Genomic DNA, 17699 nt, shown 5'->3' on the forward strand with positions numbered 1-17699 from the left:
TGGAGCTGCAGCACGGAGGTTGTGCTGATATACTAATATCATATATAATATCTGAATATAAAAATGAATGTGCGCTTCTGTATTTTTTTATCCAGCGCACAATATCTCTAATACATGACATATTTTAAGGAATTAAATGCTCAGGTAAATAACTGCAACAAAAGTAAAAAATCAACAAATATTTACTATAAGGTCAAAAGGTCAATCCAATAGTAGAAGAAAACCCTGTAAAAGATATATATTTTCATTTAAAAAAAATACTCTATATTAATATTATATTTATCTAACCAAAACAAATGGTCATGTTAGCAAGACAAAAAGGACAAAGCACAAGAAACAATTTCTTGACTATGAAATAAAATAATTTGTTGTATTCAAAACATATAAAAGTATTTTCTTAAAACTTCTCACCCTTTTTCTTTAGAATAATAAAATTGTACAGAACTACATACTCTGTATTTAAACACACCATATTGGTTTAATACTTGAACAATAAGGAATGGGATATGTAGCCTCTGTCAGATGCTGCCCCTAGGACATTCATAACTTTTTACGATAAAAGTTCACAACAAAACATAGAAGGACTCAGAGTACCTGGGCAACTTCAAGTCATTAGGAGAGAGCAGAGAATATTGCAAAATTCCCCAGAAAAAGCACAATAAACACAAACAGCAGCACATAGATGAGTCTCCTAAAATAAAAAGTGAGCAGTGAGATCCTGTAAAAACACCAGACAACTCTTCTTTATCTCAAATGAAAGCAGACTGTGGACACCTCTTAGCAGGTGTGGCCGGCATCAGGTATCGAACTCTCTTCCAGAAGCGTGAGTTACGCGCAGCAGCATTCCGCGAAACATCTGGCCACCTGATGGGGGCGCTTTTTCGAATCAAATGCTGCAGGCCAATGGGGAGGTGTGTGTATCCCTGTGGCCCAGTGTCTCCCAGCTGGATCAGAATCACACTCATCTCCCTCTGCACCAGAGCATGGTGGAGCCCAACCTGGGAAATCACAGATGGCCTTTATTTGAATTGTCTATAGTTACAGGGAGATACAAGTTCAGATAGAGAAATCAAAGATAATGTTTGGCTAAGTAACACAAAAGACAAGAAGCTAAAATCAATATGTTCTTGAGTCTTAATTTTCAAAAATATACCATTTAATGTAATTTAACCATCTCATGTCAAGTTATAAAATTGTTCTATAAGGATTTAAAATTGATTGATTTTAATCATCTCCAGATAATTGTAAATACTATTTTCAAACAATATTTACTCTTGGTCACAGCTTTAGGCAAATATCAGACAAAAGACCCTTAAACCTCAGTGAATCCACTTCATCGGAAAGATTGAAAAGAAACACAAGTAACATAAATAAACCGCAAAGTAGACATAGCATATGCTAATATATAACAAATAGGTAAAAAATCATATATCATTATTGTTCTGATGATTTTACTCTGAATTTCTCAGACTCGTATACCTGCCAGTCAAACCCTCCTATCACTGAATCACGGAGCGAGTCGGGATGTTGATCAGTCATTTCAGAGCCTGATCCTGAACCTGGGGTTAGGATCACCATCAGCCTCCTGCTCTGCTTCATGTTGCTCTCCACCAGCTCCATGCGGTCTAAGACGTCACAAAAAGGATGTAATGTAATGCAGAGATATGAACAATGCTTCCTTAAGCTTATACCACAAAAAAAAACTTTTATAGACAACCTTGTTTATTTGTGTTTCAAATTTAGCTTTGGGTTTTTAGGTATTCTCGACCACTTCAATGAGTACCATGGGAGAAGTTCTGACCAAAAAGGGTGAAAGGGTGAAAGATTCTTGACCCAAATCTCTGTCTACTCTGAAAAACTCCCAATCATTCCATTTATCAATCAAATCAAATATGCTTTATTGTCCCCAGAGAGAATGTTTGGGCCAATGTGCTACAGCAGCTGCAAACAATACATTGTGCAACAAACAAACAGGAACTGTCGACAAGGACATATCATGTAAGATTAAAAATAAAACTGGGAATAAAACCTAAAAACCAGAGTGTTATAATGTGCCTGCCAGAGTACAAAGGTTATCGCAAAAAAAATTGTTGTCATGTGACTATTTTCACCTGGATTCAAATGGACACAATGTTTTTTTTCTAATTTTAATAGGATCAATTTACACTGTGCAAAGCTAAAAGAGAAGAGAGGAAGACATGTGAAGAGAGAAGAGGGAGAAACTGATACTATTCTTGACTTTAAATTACTTCACTATTACTATGGCATCTCTTGAATGGGCCAATAACTATGTATCCTCATATGGTGTTTAGAAGTTGAGTTTGAAATTGGATCAAAGAAAAATGACCTTTGAGGTACTTGGAAAACGTTTCCACTTTCAGCCAAGAAGATTCTTCATTTCTGACACACTAGTGGGAGGATCCAAGGGCGGAAGTCAAATAGCTGACTTACATTTTGCTTGGATTGCCTGTGAATCCTCTGGTGGACACTTTCTAGTGGTTTTATCCATGATTTCCCACAGCTTCTAACATATTTCATATATTTGTGGCTGTTTATCTAAAACTAAAACAGAAACAAAAAATAAGAAATATAGGGAGGGATGACATACCTTCTCCAGGTATGTCATCCCTCCCTTGGATGAAGAGTCGATATCCACACTTTTCCTCCAGGACGGAGGGTAGGACCTGTGTGATGAACTGACAGAGTGTGTACTCTGTGACCTTGTCCATCTTCTGCATCTGGTAGACCACGTAAGCATCGTACATCCTCGCATCTGTTAAATGCAAGGAAATTCAGGGAAAAGTTGTTTTGTTGCTCACTATTTTGTCCAGCTTTGTTCCATTTACTTTCTGCTGAGATTATGCAGCTCGACCACACATCTTGAGTTAATCAATATTATGTGAGTTATGTGACTTACAAAATGACATCAGTTCTTAAAAGAAAAATAGAGAATGCTAACAACACCATCTTAAAAAACACTTGGACCTGACGGCACGTGTGTGAAGTAATTTGGTTCCTGCAACAAAATCTATTATTAAGTAGAAAAAATCCCCTCTTTAACCTTTCTCGTGACTCCTCAGGTGGAAGCAGGGTCTGAACAAGAGTGCGAGGTCGACAGCAAAGCACTTCACCAGCACAGCAGCAAACACACACACGAGCAGCCCACACACGGCTCTAATGACCAACGAAGTGATTGACGCTGGAAAACAAAGTTGAATATGTAAAACTGCACGATGAGTATAGTCAAGGATTAAAATCACCCATTATTTCCATCAGCCAAGAATAAAGTCTTATGATTGGACGACAGACTGACCTCTCCGCTTCAGCGTTAAAGTGGCTGATTTGGCTGTGTAAGAACCTATGCCGCTGCAGTTGAATTCAGCCCGAAAATCCTTTGCTGACACTTTTTTAATGGTCAGGATCGCAGTGGTGATGGTGGTCTTTGAAGGCATCGCCATGATTCTGACAGAGGACACAGGGTTTGGTTCATTAAAGATGAGGAAACAACAGAGTTAAGTGGTTCAGGGCAGAGATATACTCAAAGATTAATTCAAGGGTTTTTTCTTTGTGGTCAGAACATGAAACTTTCTCTTCGGGGTTTGAAATTAAGTTTCAGACTTTGGCCTTGTTATTTCCTCAGGATTTTAATTAAACCATTTTTTTTGTTCTGTTTATAATATTTTTTTGTTCATGTATTACTTTAAATGTTCTGTGTGTACGATTTAGTGACATCTGGTGGTGAAGTTGCATGTTGCAGCTGAGGATCGTTCCCTGCCCAACCAAGGGGCATTTCAACTTTCTTGTCGTGTATATAACTTCAGAACTAAGGGCGGGATGAGCTGGTCGCTCCAATCATGAGTCGTCCTCCAACCTGAAGGTCGGCAGTTCGATCCATCTGCATGCCGAAGTGTCCTTGGGCAAGATGCTGAACCCAGAATGGCCCCCCATATAATAACAAAGTGCTGTGAATAGATGCACTGTATGAATGTGTGTGTGAATGGGTGAATGTAAAACTGTACTGTAAAGCGCTTTGAGTGGTCATCAAGACTAGAAAAGCGCTAAAAATAAATAAATTAAGCTATTTAACCATTACCATTTATTTCCTGTCTTTGTCCCCATTTTGTGTTACCTGTGTTATACCTCAAATGAAAATAAATGGATTTTGCACAATTTGGTTTGCACTACCATCATCCTATAAATCGTGTGCCTTATAACTGCATACTATGTTGTACAAAATACTATATTTTGAGTACTTATTATGTTCCATACTTATATGTACTTGTAAAATCTGTTATATGAAAATATGTTTACAATGGGGATCAGAAAGAAACGGCATTTCAATCCCTGTCCTGTACATTATGGAGGACCATACATGACATAAGTAAAAATAAATAAATGTATAAATAAATACAGAAATAAATAAATAAATGAATAAATAAAAATGGAAATAAATACAGAAATAAATAAATAAATATGTTAATACCAAAAGAAATGTCAAAAGAAATGTCTTAAATATATTTTAACATTTATTTTTTCCCTGATACATTTCCTTTGTATTTGCAGTGTCCTTATGCTAATGAGAAAGGCGGGCCTAACCGCAGTCTCATGCAGGATTGGTCACAGGAGTGTAATGATCCAGCCCTACTACTTCTGCCTTTCAATGCTGGTGTCCAGTAGCTGTTTGCAGCGTTGAGCCAGTTCACACTTAAAATGAACTAGTTCAAGTTCAGAGGGTTAGTTAAGGTTATTTTTTATTGGGATGATTTAGCTGTCAGTAGTCCTGACTGTGAGCGACACGTCTCGTGTTGTATTGAGCACAATGATCGAGCCGAGAGGAGGAGGAAACAGAAACTCCAGCTCGTTACAAACCACCTGCAGCCTGTGCTCTGATCATGAAGCCGCTGATCTCTGAGCAGATGTGACCAGAGAAGCTCTGTGTTTCCACTGTTTCCACTGTTCTACAAAGTCACTAACTGGCTGTTTCACGCTGAAGAACTCAGGTCTCAGTCACTGCCCGTGTCTCTGAGCGATTGTGTGGTGAAGCGCAGGGGCTGTGTGCGTGTAGCTCAGTTGACCAATCCTGCTCGAGACTGAGGTTAGGCCCGCCTTTCTCATTAGCATAAGGACACTGAAATCGAAAAATAAAAGTTGGAATAAATGTGGAAATAAATAAATAAATATGGAAATAAATGCAGAATTAAATAAATCAATGTCTTAAACTTATTTCCAAATTTATTTATTTATTTCCACTTTTATTGCAACTTTTATTTATTTCCACATTTATTTATTTCCACATTTCAGTGTCCTTATGCTAATGAGAAAGGCGGGCTTAACCTCAGTCTCGAGCAGGATTGGTCAACTGAGCTACACACACACACACACAGCCCCTGCGCTCCGTCACACACTCGCTCAGAGACACGGGCAGTGACTGAGACTTGATCTCTTCACCGTGAAGCAGCCAGTTAGTGACTCTGTGGAACAGTGGAAACAGTGGAAACACAGAGTTTCTCTGGTCACATCTGCTCAGAGATCAGCGGCTTCATGATCAGAGCAGATGCTGCAGGTGGTTTGTACCGAGCTGGAGTTTCTGTTTCCTCCTTCTCCTCTCGGCTCGATCATTGTGCTCAGTAGAACAGGAGACGTGACGCTCACAGTCAGGACTACTGACAGCTAAATCATCCCAATAAAATATAACCTTAACTAACCCTCTGAACTTGAACTAGTTCATTTTAAGTGTGAACTGGCTCAACGCTGCAAACAGCTACTGGACACCAGCATTGAAAGGCAGAAGTAGTAGGGCTGGATCATTACACTCCTGTGACCAATCCTGCATGAGACTGCGGTTAGGCCCGCCTTTCTCATTAGCATAAGGACACTGCAAATGCAAAGGAAATGTATCAGGGAAAAAATAAATGTTAAAATATATTTAAGACATTTCTTTTGACATTTCTTTTGGTATTAACATATTTATTTATTTATTTCTGTATTTATTTATTTATTTCCATTTTTATTTATTAATTTATTTATTTATTTCTGTATTTATTTATACATTTATTTATGTATTTATTTTTACTTATGTCATGTATGGTCCTCCATAGTACATATGGCAGAATTGTAATAAATAAAGTGGACTTTTTACTTTTACATATTTTTTACATTGTTTCCGCTGTATAATAAAAGTTTTCATATCTGTGAAGACATGTCAGCTGGTGTATTTTAACGGTTAACTGACACTCAAACGTTTTATATTTAGTTGTAAGATATTTAAATCAGGCTTACTGTTTGATGGTTTGATTGTATCCGGCCATCTGGTTGACTTGGTCTCCATTAACATACCAGCGAGCTGTACAATCATCTTTGACATTCCTTCCACATTCAACTGTGCAGTTCAACTTGAGCACCAAGCCTGGGAGAAAGAAAAAAAAATCCATTTTATTCATTTATTACCATTGGTAAATATGAAAAAAAAAAAAATCCATTATTCAACAGTTCAATTTTATCCATTCACAGGCTTCTCACTCACAGGCAACACTAACATGTTAATAATCAATAACATAAAGGTCAGATAGAGATGGTCATTGAGGGAACTTTTCCTACTTTCATCTGCAAACTGCTCCTTGTTTAAAGGAGAGAGGATTTCTACATGAGGGTAAGACTCTGGATCTGTAAGCAAAAAGAAACCACAATGTTTTCACAGAAACTCGAAAATGTGTGAGACTTAAGCGTGTCCCAATAGATCAGAAATAGACCAGAAATGCTCTCTCACCTAACACATTTAGCCACCGTGAGCCTGACGTGTTGTACAGCCTGTCATTGTGCCTCCAAGTACAAATGCAAGTATAGACGCCCTCATCTTGTTTGCTGGAATTTAGAACCCACATGTTGTCTTTATGGTGACCTTGAAGCAGACTGTAGTCCTGCCGCAGACAGTGGGAATAAAGACTTAAGCCTGAAACATGCTTCTGCGACTGCGTCTTTTCACGCCGCTGTGGCGCAAGACTCGTTTTCATTCATGCTTCCCCAACCGTTGCTCGTCTTACAAAGCAATTCCGCGCCAGAACACTAGGCGGAGTAATGCTTTTTGTCGAGACGACCTTAGAGACGCCTTCTTTCTTCTTCGTCGATTGTTTATTTACATAGCCACTGCGGCTAACCTGTCACTGACTGGCGGACAAATCCGCCAGTAAGTGACAGGTTATACAAGTGATCATACTATCGGATATCTTCTGCCAAGTGCTCTTCTATTTGGTCCATATTCGTTCTTCTAAATCTTCCGTGATTTCTGCCGGTATTATGGGGCATGAAACCGGAAATGCAGCTCCAGAAGGGATGTAGAGCAGACCAATCACAGCCTTGCGGGCTGAGTGAGCTTGCAGAGCTTTGCCGTAAATTTTAGAAAAGGGGGTCGACACCCGTCAGCACGTAAGGAGGGATACATAAGCACGTAAGGGACCCGGAAGGGCTCTTGCGCTTACGGGCCCGTGAAAACGCAGAAGCATGTTTCAGGCTTTACTTATAAAATATGAAAATGAATTTGGAAAAACGTCAGAAGAACTGAAAGGTGTCACTGTAATCACACCTTGTACCAGGTGAAGTTTCCTCCAAACTTGATACATGTTTCTCTGGCAGGACCTGGACATTTGAGATTCTTGTTCTGGTTGGAGTTCTCGATTTTTCCGTACAGGAGTTTGTGGTTCTCTCGTTCACTCGCTTCAAAGACCTTAACTTCTACATTGTAGTTGTTGCACTTTCTGTTTCGGCGTTCATGCCTGGAAGAGAAGCAACCCAGATGGTAAAATTATTCCGGCCACATGTTTTTGTTAATTTTTGCTTAATATACACCAGTATGTCAAAGTTTGTTCCCCTCTCAGATAGTGTTTTCCTCCTGGTAAATTACACAGGATGGTGTTTGGACTTGGGTTAGGTCATAGTAAAGAACAGTAGTAAAAACAAGTGTTGTGGTGTAAGGCTGAAGGATCTGGTGAAGCACTTGAGTTTTAGCCAGGGCCCTTTTGCTGGGATTGGTCAGTGGAGAGAGTGTCTTCATGAGTTACCTAAAGATCAGAAGCTGACATGAATTTGAAGTTGTGTTCAATGATACAAGTAAGTAAAAGCCTCTAAAGCTGCTTTCAGACATGTACTATCCTCCTGAAAAGATCTCTGGACATTCTCCAGAGGGACTGTATGTCTGAGTGAGAGGTTCCGACATTTCTTCTGACTTTCTCCTACCACCCTTGCAGTAAGAGGTCAGCAGAATGTCAGGAGGGGCCAATATGAGAACACAGCAGGAAATTGTGTTTCTCGCTTCTAACACAAGACAGTCGCAAAAAACTATAACTAAAAGAAAAGAGCCATACAAATAGATGACACAGACAAGGTGTCAAGATAACTTTTTTGTTGTGAGCGGAGAATCTCCAGCTCCGTTTTCTAAAGGCCACCTCCAGAGAAGGTCGACGCAAATCCTCCAGAGTTTTTGTCTGAAAATGGCATAACATCAATTTCTAAAGTTATCAAAGTGCAGGTCTTTTCTTACCGGGCAGTGTAGAGGCCAGAGTCCCCGGGGACAACATTTAAGAAGAATATCACTCCACCATGGAGATGTATCCTCTCTTTCTCGTCATACGAGATATATTCAATCCTGGAGTTGTTTTTGTACCATTTTAACACTTGGCTTGATAAGATTCTCCTAGCCGGAGCGTCATGGACAAAATATAATGCTTCTCCTTCAACCAGGTATATGGTCTCATTATTGTCCTCACACTGGAGCTTTGCTGTATCTGACCCTGAAGAAAAAGATGATAGATTTATTGATAACGATGAAAATTAATAATCCAAAAAAACCAAGGGCAATAGGTGTTTAAGCAGTGATAATGTGGGTCATATCCCTCTTAATGCCATTTCCTCATCATCATCACTAAATGAAAACACTACCTGAACATTCAAATGTTGACATCACCACAAAGATGAGGATGAGAAGTCGGGAGGCATCCATTATCTAAAAGAATAAATCAAAAGTTAAGGTTTTGCATTGGGTTTGATAATTAACGAAGAACATACTGCAGCTACATAGGTGACTTAATAATCAGAGTTATGGGCTATCTGCAGGAATCTATGCGGTAATTTTCGTTTCCTGAAGCTACCTGCCCTACAGAATGATAAAATCAGTTTCGCAATAAGTCTCAGAAACTTCACCCTTTTGTTTGACCATTTAAATTGTATTTTCATGTCTGCTATTGCTTCTTTTTTTCTGTCATTACTTGAAATTAGGCATTGGCAGATAGCACATGGGTGGCAGCGAAGGTCAGGGGTCTCGACGGACCAGACCCGGGCGGCAGAAGCTGGCTCTGGGGACGTGGAACGTCACCTCGCTGTGGGGAAAGGAACCGGAGCTTGTGAGGGAGGTGGAGCGATCTGGTTGGGCTTACCTCCACGCACAGTCTCAGCTCTGGTACCGTACTCCTGGATAAGGGTTGGACTCTATTCTTCTCCTATTCTTCTCTATTCTCACCATGTTCGAACATAAGGGTGCTCATAAGTGTACCTGGTACCAGAGTACCCTAGGCCGAAGATCAATGATCGATTTTGTGATTGTGTCATCTGATCTGAGGCCACATGTTTTGGACACTCGGGTAAAGAGAGGGGCGGAACTGTCAACCGACCACCATCTGGTTGTGAGTTGGATCAGGGAATTGGGGAAATTTCCGGATAGACCTGGTAAGCCCAAACGAGTAGTGCGGGTGAACTGGAGGAGGCCCCTGTCCTAGGTATCTTCAACTCACACCTCCGGCGGAGTTTTTCTGGCATTCCTGTGGAGGTTGGGGGCATTGAGCCGGAGTGGGCGGTGTTCAAAGCCTCCATTGCTGAAGCTGCGGTGGCTAGCTGTGGCCTCAGGGTCTTAGGCTCCTTAAGGGGCGGTAACCCTCGGACACCATGGTGGACACCGGTGGTCAGGGAAGCCGTCCGATTAAAGAAGGAGGCCTTCCGGGATATGATATCCTGGAGGACTCCGGACTCGGTTGCAGGGTACCGACAGGCCCGAAGGGCTGCAGCTGCTGCCGTGTCGGAGGCTAAGCAGCGGGTGTGGGAGAAGTTCGGAGAGGCCATGGAGAAGGACTTTCGGTCAGCACCAAAGTGTTTCTGGAAGACTATCCGGCACCTCAGGAGGGGGAAACGGGGAACCATCCAAGCTGTGTACAGTAAGGATGGGACTCTGTTGACCTAAACTGAGGAGGTCGTCGGACGTTGGAAGGAACACTTTGAGGAACTCCTGAATCCGAATAACACGCCCTCTATGTTGGAGGCAGAGCTCGAGGTTGATGGTGTTTCGTCGTCAATTTCCCTGGTGGAGGTCACTGAGGTAGTCAAACATCTCCGCAGTGGCAAAGCCCCAGGGATTGATGAGATCCAGCCAGAAATGCTAAAGGCTCTGGGTGTTGAGGGGCTGTCATGGTTGACACGCCTATTCAACATCGCGTGGGAGTCGGGTACAGTGCCAAAGGAGTGGCAAACCGGGGTGGTGGTTCCCCTGTTCAAAAAGGGGGACCAGAGAGTGTGTACCAATTACCGGGGTATCACACTTCTCAGCCTCCCTGGTAAAGTCTACTCCAAGGTGCTGGAAAGGAGGGTTCGGCCGATCGTCGAACCTCAGATTGAAGAGGAACAATGCGGTTTTCGCCCCGGACGTGGAACTACGGACCAGCTCTTCACTCTCGCAAGGATCCTGGAGGGGGCCTGGGAGTATGCCCATCCGGTCCACTTGTGTTTTGTGGATCTGGAGAAGGCGTATGACCGGGTCCCCCGGGAGAAACTGTGGGAGGTGCTGCGGGAGTATGGGGTAAGGGGGTCTCTCCTCAGGGCCATCCAATCTCTGTACTCCCAAAGCGAGAGCTGTGTTCGGGTCCTCGGCAGCCAGTCAGTTTCGTTCTCAGTGGGTGCTGGTCTCTGCCAGGGCTGCGCCTTGTCACCAATCCTGTTTGTGATATACATGGACAGGATATCGAGGCGTAGTCGTGGTGGGGAGGGGTTGATGTTCGGTGGTCTGAGGATCTCGTCACTGCTTTTTGCGGATGATGTGGTCCTCATTGGATCATCGGCTTGTGACCTTCAGCACTCACTGGATCGGCTGGCGGCCGAGTGTGAAGCGGCTGGGATGAGGATCAGCACCGCTAAATCTGAGGCCATGACTCTTAGCAGGAAACCGATGGATTGCTTACTCCGGGTAGGAAATGAGTCCTTAGCCCAAGTGAAGGAGTTCAAGTACCTCGGGGTCTTGTTCGCAAGTGAGGGTACTATGGAGCGTGAGATTGGCCGGAGAATCGGAGCAGCGGGGGCGGTATTGCGTTCGCTTTACCGCACCGTTGTAACGAAAAGAGAGCTGAGCCGCAAGGCAAAGCTCTCGATCTACCGGTCGATCTTCGTTCCTATCCTCACCTATGGTCATGAGGGCTGGGTGATGACCGAAAGGACGAGATCGCGGGTACAAGCGGCCGAGATGAGTTTTCTCAGAAGGGTGGCTGGCGTCTCCCTTAGGGATAGGGTGAGAAGCTCAGTCATCCGTGAGGAACTCGGATTAGAGCCGCTGCTCCTTTACTTAGAAAGGAGGTGGACATAATGCAGGAGAACAAGGCAGGGAAAACGTAAATCCTCAAATCCAGTATCCGGAAATGTGAAAAAATAAATAAAAGAAGCATTTATATAAACACAAATAACCTATACAACAGCTTAAGACATAAAAGAAACTATATATTTTTGAACAAGCAGAGTTCATTCAGCTCATCCCTGTGCCACCAAAGTGAATATATCTGGGGGTTGAGGCTTTCAGCGAAGCATCGCGTAGTGATCAGTCGGCAGCTCTGCTATCTTTCCACAGATGAACCCACACTTAAAAGGTTATTTCATTGTTAACCAGCAAAATGTAAAAAAAAAAGAAGAAAAATGCTTATCAGATCACCACTGCAGAAAAACAAGTTTGAAATTAGTCAGTTACCAAGGACAGGTATGAGGTTATACAAGTTCGTGGTGGAAAAAGTTACGTTCTGTCATGTTATCTGCACAGGAGATAAAGGATCTTATCTTATATACAGCGCGTTGCTCACCTCAGCAACACACTGAGACATCAACAGCAGTCGTCAATCTCTGAAGATGTATTTGCTCTTTTCAACTATAGCAACGAAAAAACCAGGTGATTCCCGGGTATAAAAGTGACAAAAATACAATTTTAGGTTCTTTACAGAAACACTGGTGACAATTAGTGAAATACAGTAGGCGTTGATAAGTGGTTTCTTTACACATCCACCACTCACATGGTGTGAAAATCTATAATTTATTGAGAGATGTGTTGTTTTTCTGGCTCTTAGGTAGTCAGGTAAAATGCAGAGGGTTATCGGGGCATCTTCTCTTCACAGAATTTTATGAGAGTGAAGCTTGTGGGATGTAAATGAGAATTAGCTATCTTTAAAAGGCTAAAAATCTCAGTCGGGCTGCGGAGTGGTATCATTCTCAAAAAGATTGTCACAACAGGCAGTTTGACATTACACACCATCATTTCAACCACTCTCTGTATAAAAATACACATAAACACTAAACACACTAAACACTTGTTTACACTACTATAAACAATACACAATAAACCAAATACCAAGCCCATCTCACACAGTCACAGGGCTGTTATGGCGTCAAGCAATAAATCAATCATCACTAAACCACTGACCATGAAGCAAATATTTATAGCAGATTCAGCTGCAAAACAGAGGGATTAATCCTCACTCTTTTAAATGATCTAAAATATGTTGAGCATAATTCCATCCTTACAGTTGTAAATTACCGAAGCTTTATGTTACTCAGGTACCTCGTGAATTGGCACTTTAAATACAAAATTATACAGTTAAGAAATAATCCTGCAAGACTATATGAAACATTTACTTACCTCAAAAAGTGCTGGAAGCTTGGGGGGGATTCAGCCACTCTCCGTCTCTGGTCTTCTCCTCTGAGTGTCTGTGTTTTATGTGATAGCCCTCGCTGAACAGAATGGGTGAGCAGCGTGTGCTACACATGAGAATAAGGAAATCGAGACATGCACAAACAAGCACACACACCCACACCCACTTTGCCAAACACACACTACCTAACCCACTTTGCCAAACACACATACACAATTGCAATTTTTCCACTGAAGTTCCACTGAAGAGCACAATATTGTCCTTTCCAACAAAAACTCAGAAACAACAATCATCCACCTAGATATTCCATGTGATTACAGTGGACTAACATTAAAACAGTGTGTGATTTGGGACTTTGCAGCTTCAGTATCATTTATTTAAAACATCGCTCGCCACAGAGGAAGTTATTTTCTAACTTATTTTTATTCATACTTATTTTTGTTTGTCTGTTTATTTGTAAGAAAGATAAGACTAAGACAACTGAGCAGCTTTCCACAAAACTTGGAAATGATCTAAGAATAACACATAAAACCTTGGTGCCGAATCCAATCAGGCAGTGGATCCATTTACTCTTAAAATGTTCCCAAATAATTCATGGTTCTTTATAATAAAAAAAACTTGTAGGAGTCAATGGGATGAAGTAGTCAGGATATTTCTCGTTTAGTGAACCTCTCTGTGTGCATTTTATTTCCAATCATTTCACAGCTACAGAGAACTTCCGGGTGTTACCAAAACATCCGCTTTTAACTCCCTACCATGGTAAACTAACAGTTCCTTACAGAGTGTGTTATCGTGCAAACCAAGTAGTGCAAATCAAATAGTGTAAACCACTTCAAGAGTCTTTATCGAATTCTGTCTATCACATGTGTCCACAGACTGATACATATGAGTTTGTGAAACTTGGTGCAGCATGATTGAATGTAAGGAGACTGTTGGGCCGAGGCAGAGGTAGGAACTCCTCTGAGTGGAATTATAGTTTGTGTTCAGGCTGTTGTCTTCATCGGGTAAACATCAGAATCAGAATCAGAATCAGAAAGGATTTATTGCCAAGCGGTTAACACCAACCTGGAATATTCTTTGGTAAAAAAGGTGTATACATTGAACATAAAACATAAAAACACAATAAGTACTTCACATAAGAAAGAAATAACTATATATAAAACAAAACAAAAATATATACAAGATATAAAAAGTAAAAAGCAAAACAGGAGAGAATGTTGATGTGGGATGTACTGTTTTGTGTGCTAATGTAACACAGAATTGAGGCGTGGGGGCGGGATAAGAGTCCAAGTCAGATGGGGAGTCCAAGTCAGACTGCAGCCTCCTGCCGGAGGGAACAACCTCATAGAGTTTGTGACTCCGGTGGGAAGGATCGGCCACAATCTTGCCTGCACCCCTCAGGGTCCTTGAGGCAGACAGGTCCTGTAGAGATGGCAAATTGCAGCCGATCACCTTCTCAGCAGAACAGATGATACGCTGCAGCCTCCTTTTGGTGGCAGCAGCGGACCAGATGGTGATGGAGGAGGTGAGGTTGGACTTGATGATGCAGGTGTAGAAGTGCATCATCATTGTCTTTGGCAGGTTGCATTTCTTCAGCTGCCGCAGGAAGAACATCCTCTGTTCACCTCTTTTGGTGATGGAGCTGATGTTCAGCTACCATTGGAGGTCCTGGGAGATGATGGTGCCCAGGAAGTGGAAGGACTCCGCAGTGATGACTGGGTCGTCTCTCAGGGTGATGGGGGTGGGTGGGGCTGGGTTCTTTCTGAAGTCAACAACCATCTCCACTGTTTTCAGTGCATTGAGCTCCAGGTTGTTCTGGTCACACCAGGTCACCAGATGGTCAATCTCACACCTTTAGGCGGACTCATCCCCACCAGAGATGAGCCCAATGAGGGTGGTGTCATCCGCAAACTTAAGAAGTTTGACGGACTGGTGACTTGAGGTGCAGCTGTTGGTATACAGGGAGAAGAGCAGAGGGGAAAGAACACAGCCTTGAGGGGAACTGGTGCTAATGGACCTGGATTCAGAGACAGTCTTACCCAGCCTCACGCATTGCTTCCTGTCAGAAAGGAAGTCTGTGATCCCCCTGCAGGTGGAGTCAGGCACACTCAGCTGGGAGAGCATCTCCTGTAGCAGATTCGGGATGATTGTGTTGAAGGCAGAGCTGAAGTCCAAAAACAGGATCCTGGCGTAGGTTCCTGAGGAGTCCAGGTGCTGGAGGATGAAGTGAAGGGCCATGTTGACTGCATCATCTACAGACCTGTTGGCTCTGTAGGCAAACTGCAGGGGGTCCAGGAGATGGTCAGTGATGGCTTTGAGTTGGGACAGCACGAGGCGCTAAAATGCCTTCATCACCACAGAGGTCAGGGCGACGGGTCTGTAATCATTGAGCCGAGTGATCTTTGCTTTTTTGGGACAGGGATGATGGTGGAGGTCTTGAAGCAGGCTGGTACGTGACAGGTCTCCAGTGAGTTGTTAAAAATGTCAGTAAACACTGGAGACAGCTGATCAGCACAGTGTTTCAGGATTGATGGAGAGACAGAGTCTGGCCCAGCTGCTTTGCGGGGGTTCTGTCTCCTGAAGAGTCTGTTGGTGTCCCTCTCCAGGATTGAGAGAGTCGTCACTGTGGTAGAGGAAGAGGGGGGGGGGGGACTCTGAGGTGGGAAGTTGTGGAGAGGTGCAGGCCCTTGCTGTGGTGGGAGAGGTGCAGCTGATGGGCTGGAGGATGATGTCATGGGGGATGGTTTCAGGACGGTCCCCTTGTCTATCAAAGCGACAGTAAAACTCGTTCAAGTCATCGGCCAGGCGTGAGTCGTTAGTGGAGTGGGGGGCTCTGAGCTTGCAATTTGTAATCTGCCGAAATAAAGTCGGCTAGTATGCACGCACGCATGCATGCAAGACACGCAACACGCCCCTTTCGTGCCCTCTGGCGGCTTGCGTGCGTCTGCAATTTTTCTAACTATACGACAAAGCGACGCAAGCCTCACGCAGCCCGCAATGCTTGTTATTGGTCTGCTTAGTACATCCCGTCCGGAATCTAGTTTCCAGTTTCATGCCCCACAATCGAAGAAATCACGGAAGATTTAGAAGAACGAATATGGACCAAATAGATGAGCACAAATAGAAGAGATCCGAAAGTATGACCGCTTGTATAACCCATCACTAACTGGCCAATTTGTCCACCAGAAATAGGCTATGAGGAGCCGGAGTGGCGACGTAAATAAACAGTCGACGAAGAAGAAGACGTCTCTTCTTTGTGTGTTTTGACGTTACTCCGCCTAGTGTTCTGGCGGTGAATTGTGTTGCAACACGCACCACTCGTTAGAGAAGCATAAACCAAAATGAGTCCGTCGATGCAACTGCATGGCCTTCCGCTGTTGCAATCGCAGGACTATAATTCGGCCTTTAGCCCTTTTCAGACAGAGGCAGAGTCATTGGCTGAGAACTGTTGTTGGAGTTTCTCAGAGTACAGACGTTTAGCTTCTGTCACCAGAGGCGGTGGACTAGTGGCAGACACTTGGACAATGGGCAGGAAAGGCCTCTGGTTCGTCTCTGGTTCGACTCCATGGAGAAACAACAAAAAGACGAACCTTTCCAAAAATCCAAGAGGATTCTCCCTGCCCTGTCTAGTGCCCCTGAGCAAGCATCCTTACTCCCCCAACATCTGCTCCCTGGGCGCCGTACATGGTCGCTCACTGCTCAGTGTGTCCTGCACCAGATGTTAAATTTCCCTAGAATTGCATGAGTGTGCCTGTGCATGTGTTTGGGATGAATAAATGTATCTTAATCTTAATCTTGCTAAACCTGTATTTTGACTCTATAAACCTGTCTCTGACTCCACTCCAGAACGCCACTTCCAAACTTTTTGAGTTTGGCTGTGAACCAGGGTTTGTCATGGAACACACAGAAGCTGATATAAGAAGTCACAGCCTCTGTGTACTCATCCAGACTATTAGTAGCCGTCCTGAACACATCCCAATCCAAGCAAGCCTGAAGATCCTCCACAGCTTCACTGGTCCACAACTTTGAAGTTCTCACAACAGGCTTGCAGAGTTTAAATTTATGCCTGTATGCAGGAATCAAATGGACCATGACATGGTCCGATAGTCCCAGTGCAGCCCAGGAGACGGCATGATAAGCACTGCTTACTGTGGTGTAACAGTGATCCAGAATGTTCTCCTCTCTGGTCGGGCATTTAATAAATTGTTTGTATTTGTTCACGGGTGAGATTTCCTTTGTTAAAGTCACCAAGGACAATCACTAAGGAGTCCGGGTTAGTCTGCTCCACACAAAGTATCTGATCAGCGAGCATGCGCTGAGTCTCTTGCATGTCAGCATGTGGCGGTATGTAAACACCGACCAGAATGAATGACGTGAATCACGGGGGGAGTAGAAGGGTTTGCAGTGAATGAAAAAATATTCAAGATCAGGAGAACAGTGTTGTTGAACAACTGTCACATCGTTGCACCAGCCAGAGTTAGTGTAAAAGCAGATACTTCCATCTTTCGTCTTGACAGAGAGCTCCGTGTTGTTGTCCGCTCGGAAAACTAGTAGCTGGAGCTCGTCCAGTTTGTTGCACAGTGAGCGCACGTTGGAGAGGAATATTCCTGGAAGCGGTGGCGAAGTCCCTGTCGGCGGAGACGCACAAGTGTGGCGGACCGTGTACCTCCCCTCCACAGCTTCACCGTGTGAACAAAGGTGAGCGCACCTTTGACCAGAATGTCCAAAGTTTCGATAGATGGGGCAATGAAAGTCGGAAAT

The 17699-nt window shown here is 43.2% G+C and overlaps 1 protein-coding gene across 2 annotated transcripts; it reads right to left on the reverse strand.

Annotated features, from left to right (window-relative positions):
- Nucleotides 1-43: 43 nt before the first annotated feature.
- Nucleotides 44-13045, reverse strand: il1rl1 (interleukin 1 receptor-like 1). Of its 2 annotated transcripts, XM_062403294.1 has the most exons (12): nt 12926-13045; nt 8932-8995; nt 8534-8783; nt 7580-7769; nt 6767-6917; nt 6598-6663; nt 6280-6406; nt 3314-3462; nt 3062-3199; nt 2609-2773; nt 1480-1625; nt 44-998 (listed from the first exon to the last, which is right to left on the reverse strand). In XM_062403294.1, the coding sequence occupies exons 2-12, from the start codon at nt 8990-8992 to the stop codon at nt 750-752; spliced, it is 1692 nt and encodes a 563-aa protein (XP_062259278.1). In that variant the 5' UTR covers nt 8993-8995; nt 12926-13045; the 3' UTR covers nt 44-749. The 2 variants fall into 2 exon arrangements, with proteins under 2 accessions (XP_062259278.1, XP_062259279.1); XM_062403295.1 differs by lacking the exon at nt 3062-3199.
- Nucleotides 13046-17699: the final 4654 nt, after the last annotated feature.

The sequence above is a fragment of the Platichthys flesus genome, chromosome 13, assembly GCF_949316205.1.
Source record: "Platichthys flesus chromosome 13, fPlaFle2.1, whole genome shotgun sequence".
Lineage (NCBI taxonomy): Eukaryota > Metazoa > Chordata > Actinopteri > Pleuronectiformes > Pleuronectidae > Platichthys > Platichthys flesus.

Bases quoted from the DNA above. Each gene is read 5' to 3' on its own strand.
- il1rl1 (XM_062403294.1), bottom strand. From the start codon at position 8,992: ATGGATGCCTCCCGACTTCTCATCCTCATCTTTGTGGTGATGTCAACA. The intron at 6,407-6,597 runs GTAGGAAAAGTT...TCTTTCTCCCAG, and splicing joins GGAGCAGTTTGCAGATGAAA to GCTTGGTGCTCAAGTTGAAC. The intron at 2,774-3,061 runs GTTAAAGAGGGG...TGCATTTAACAG, and splicing joins CCTGAGGAGTCACGAGAAAG to ATGCGAGGATGTACGATGCT.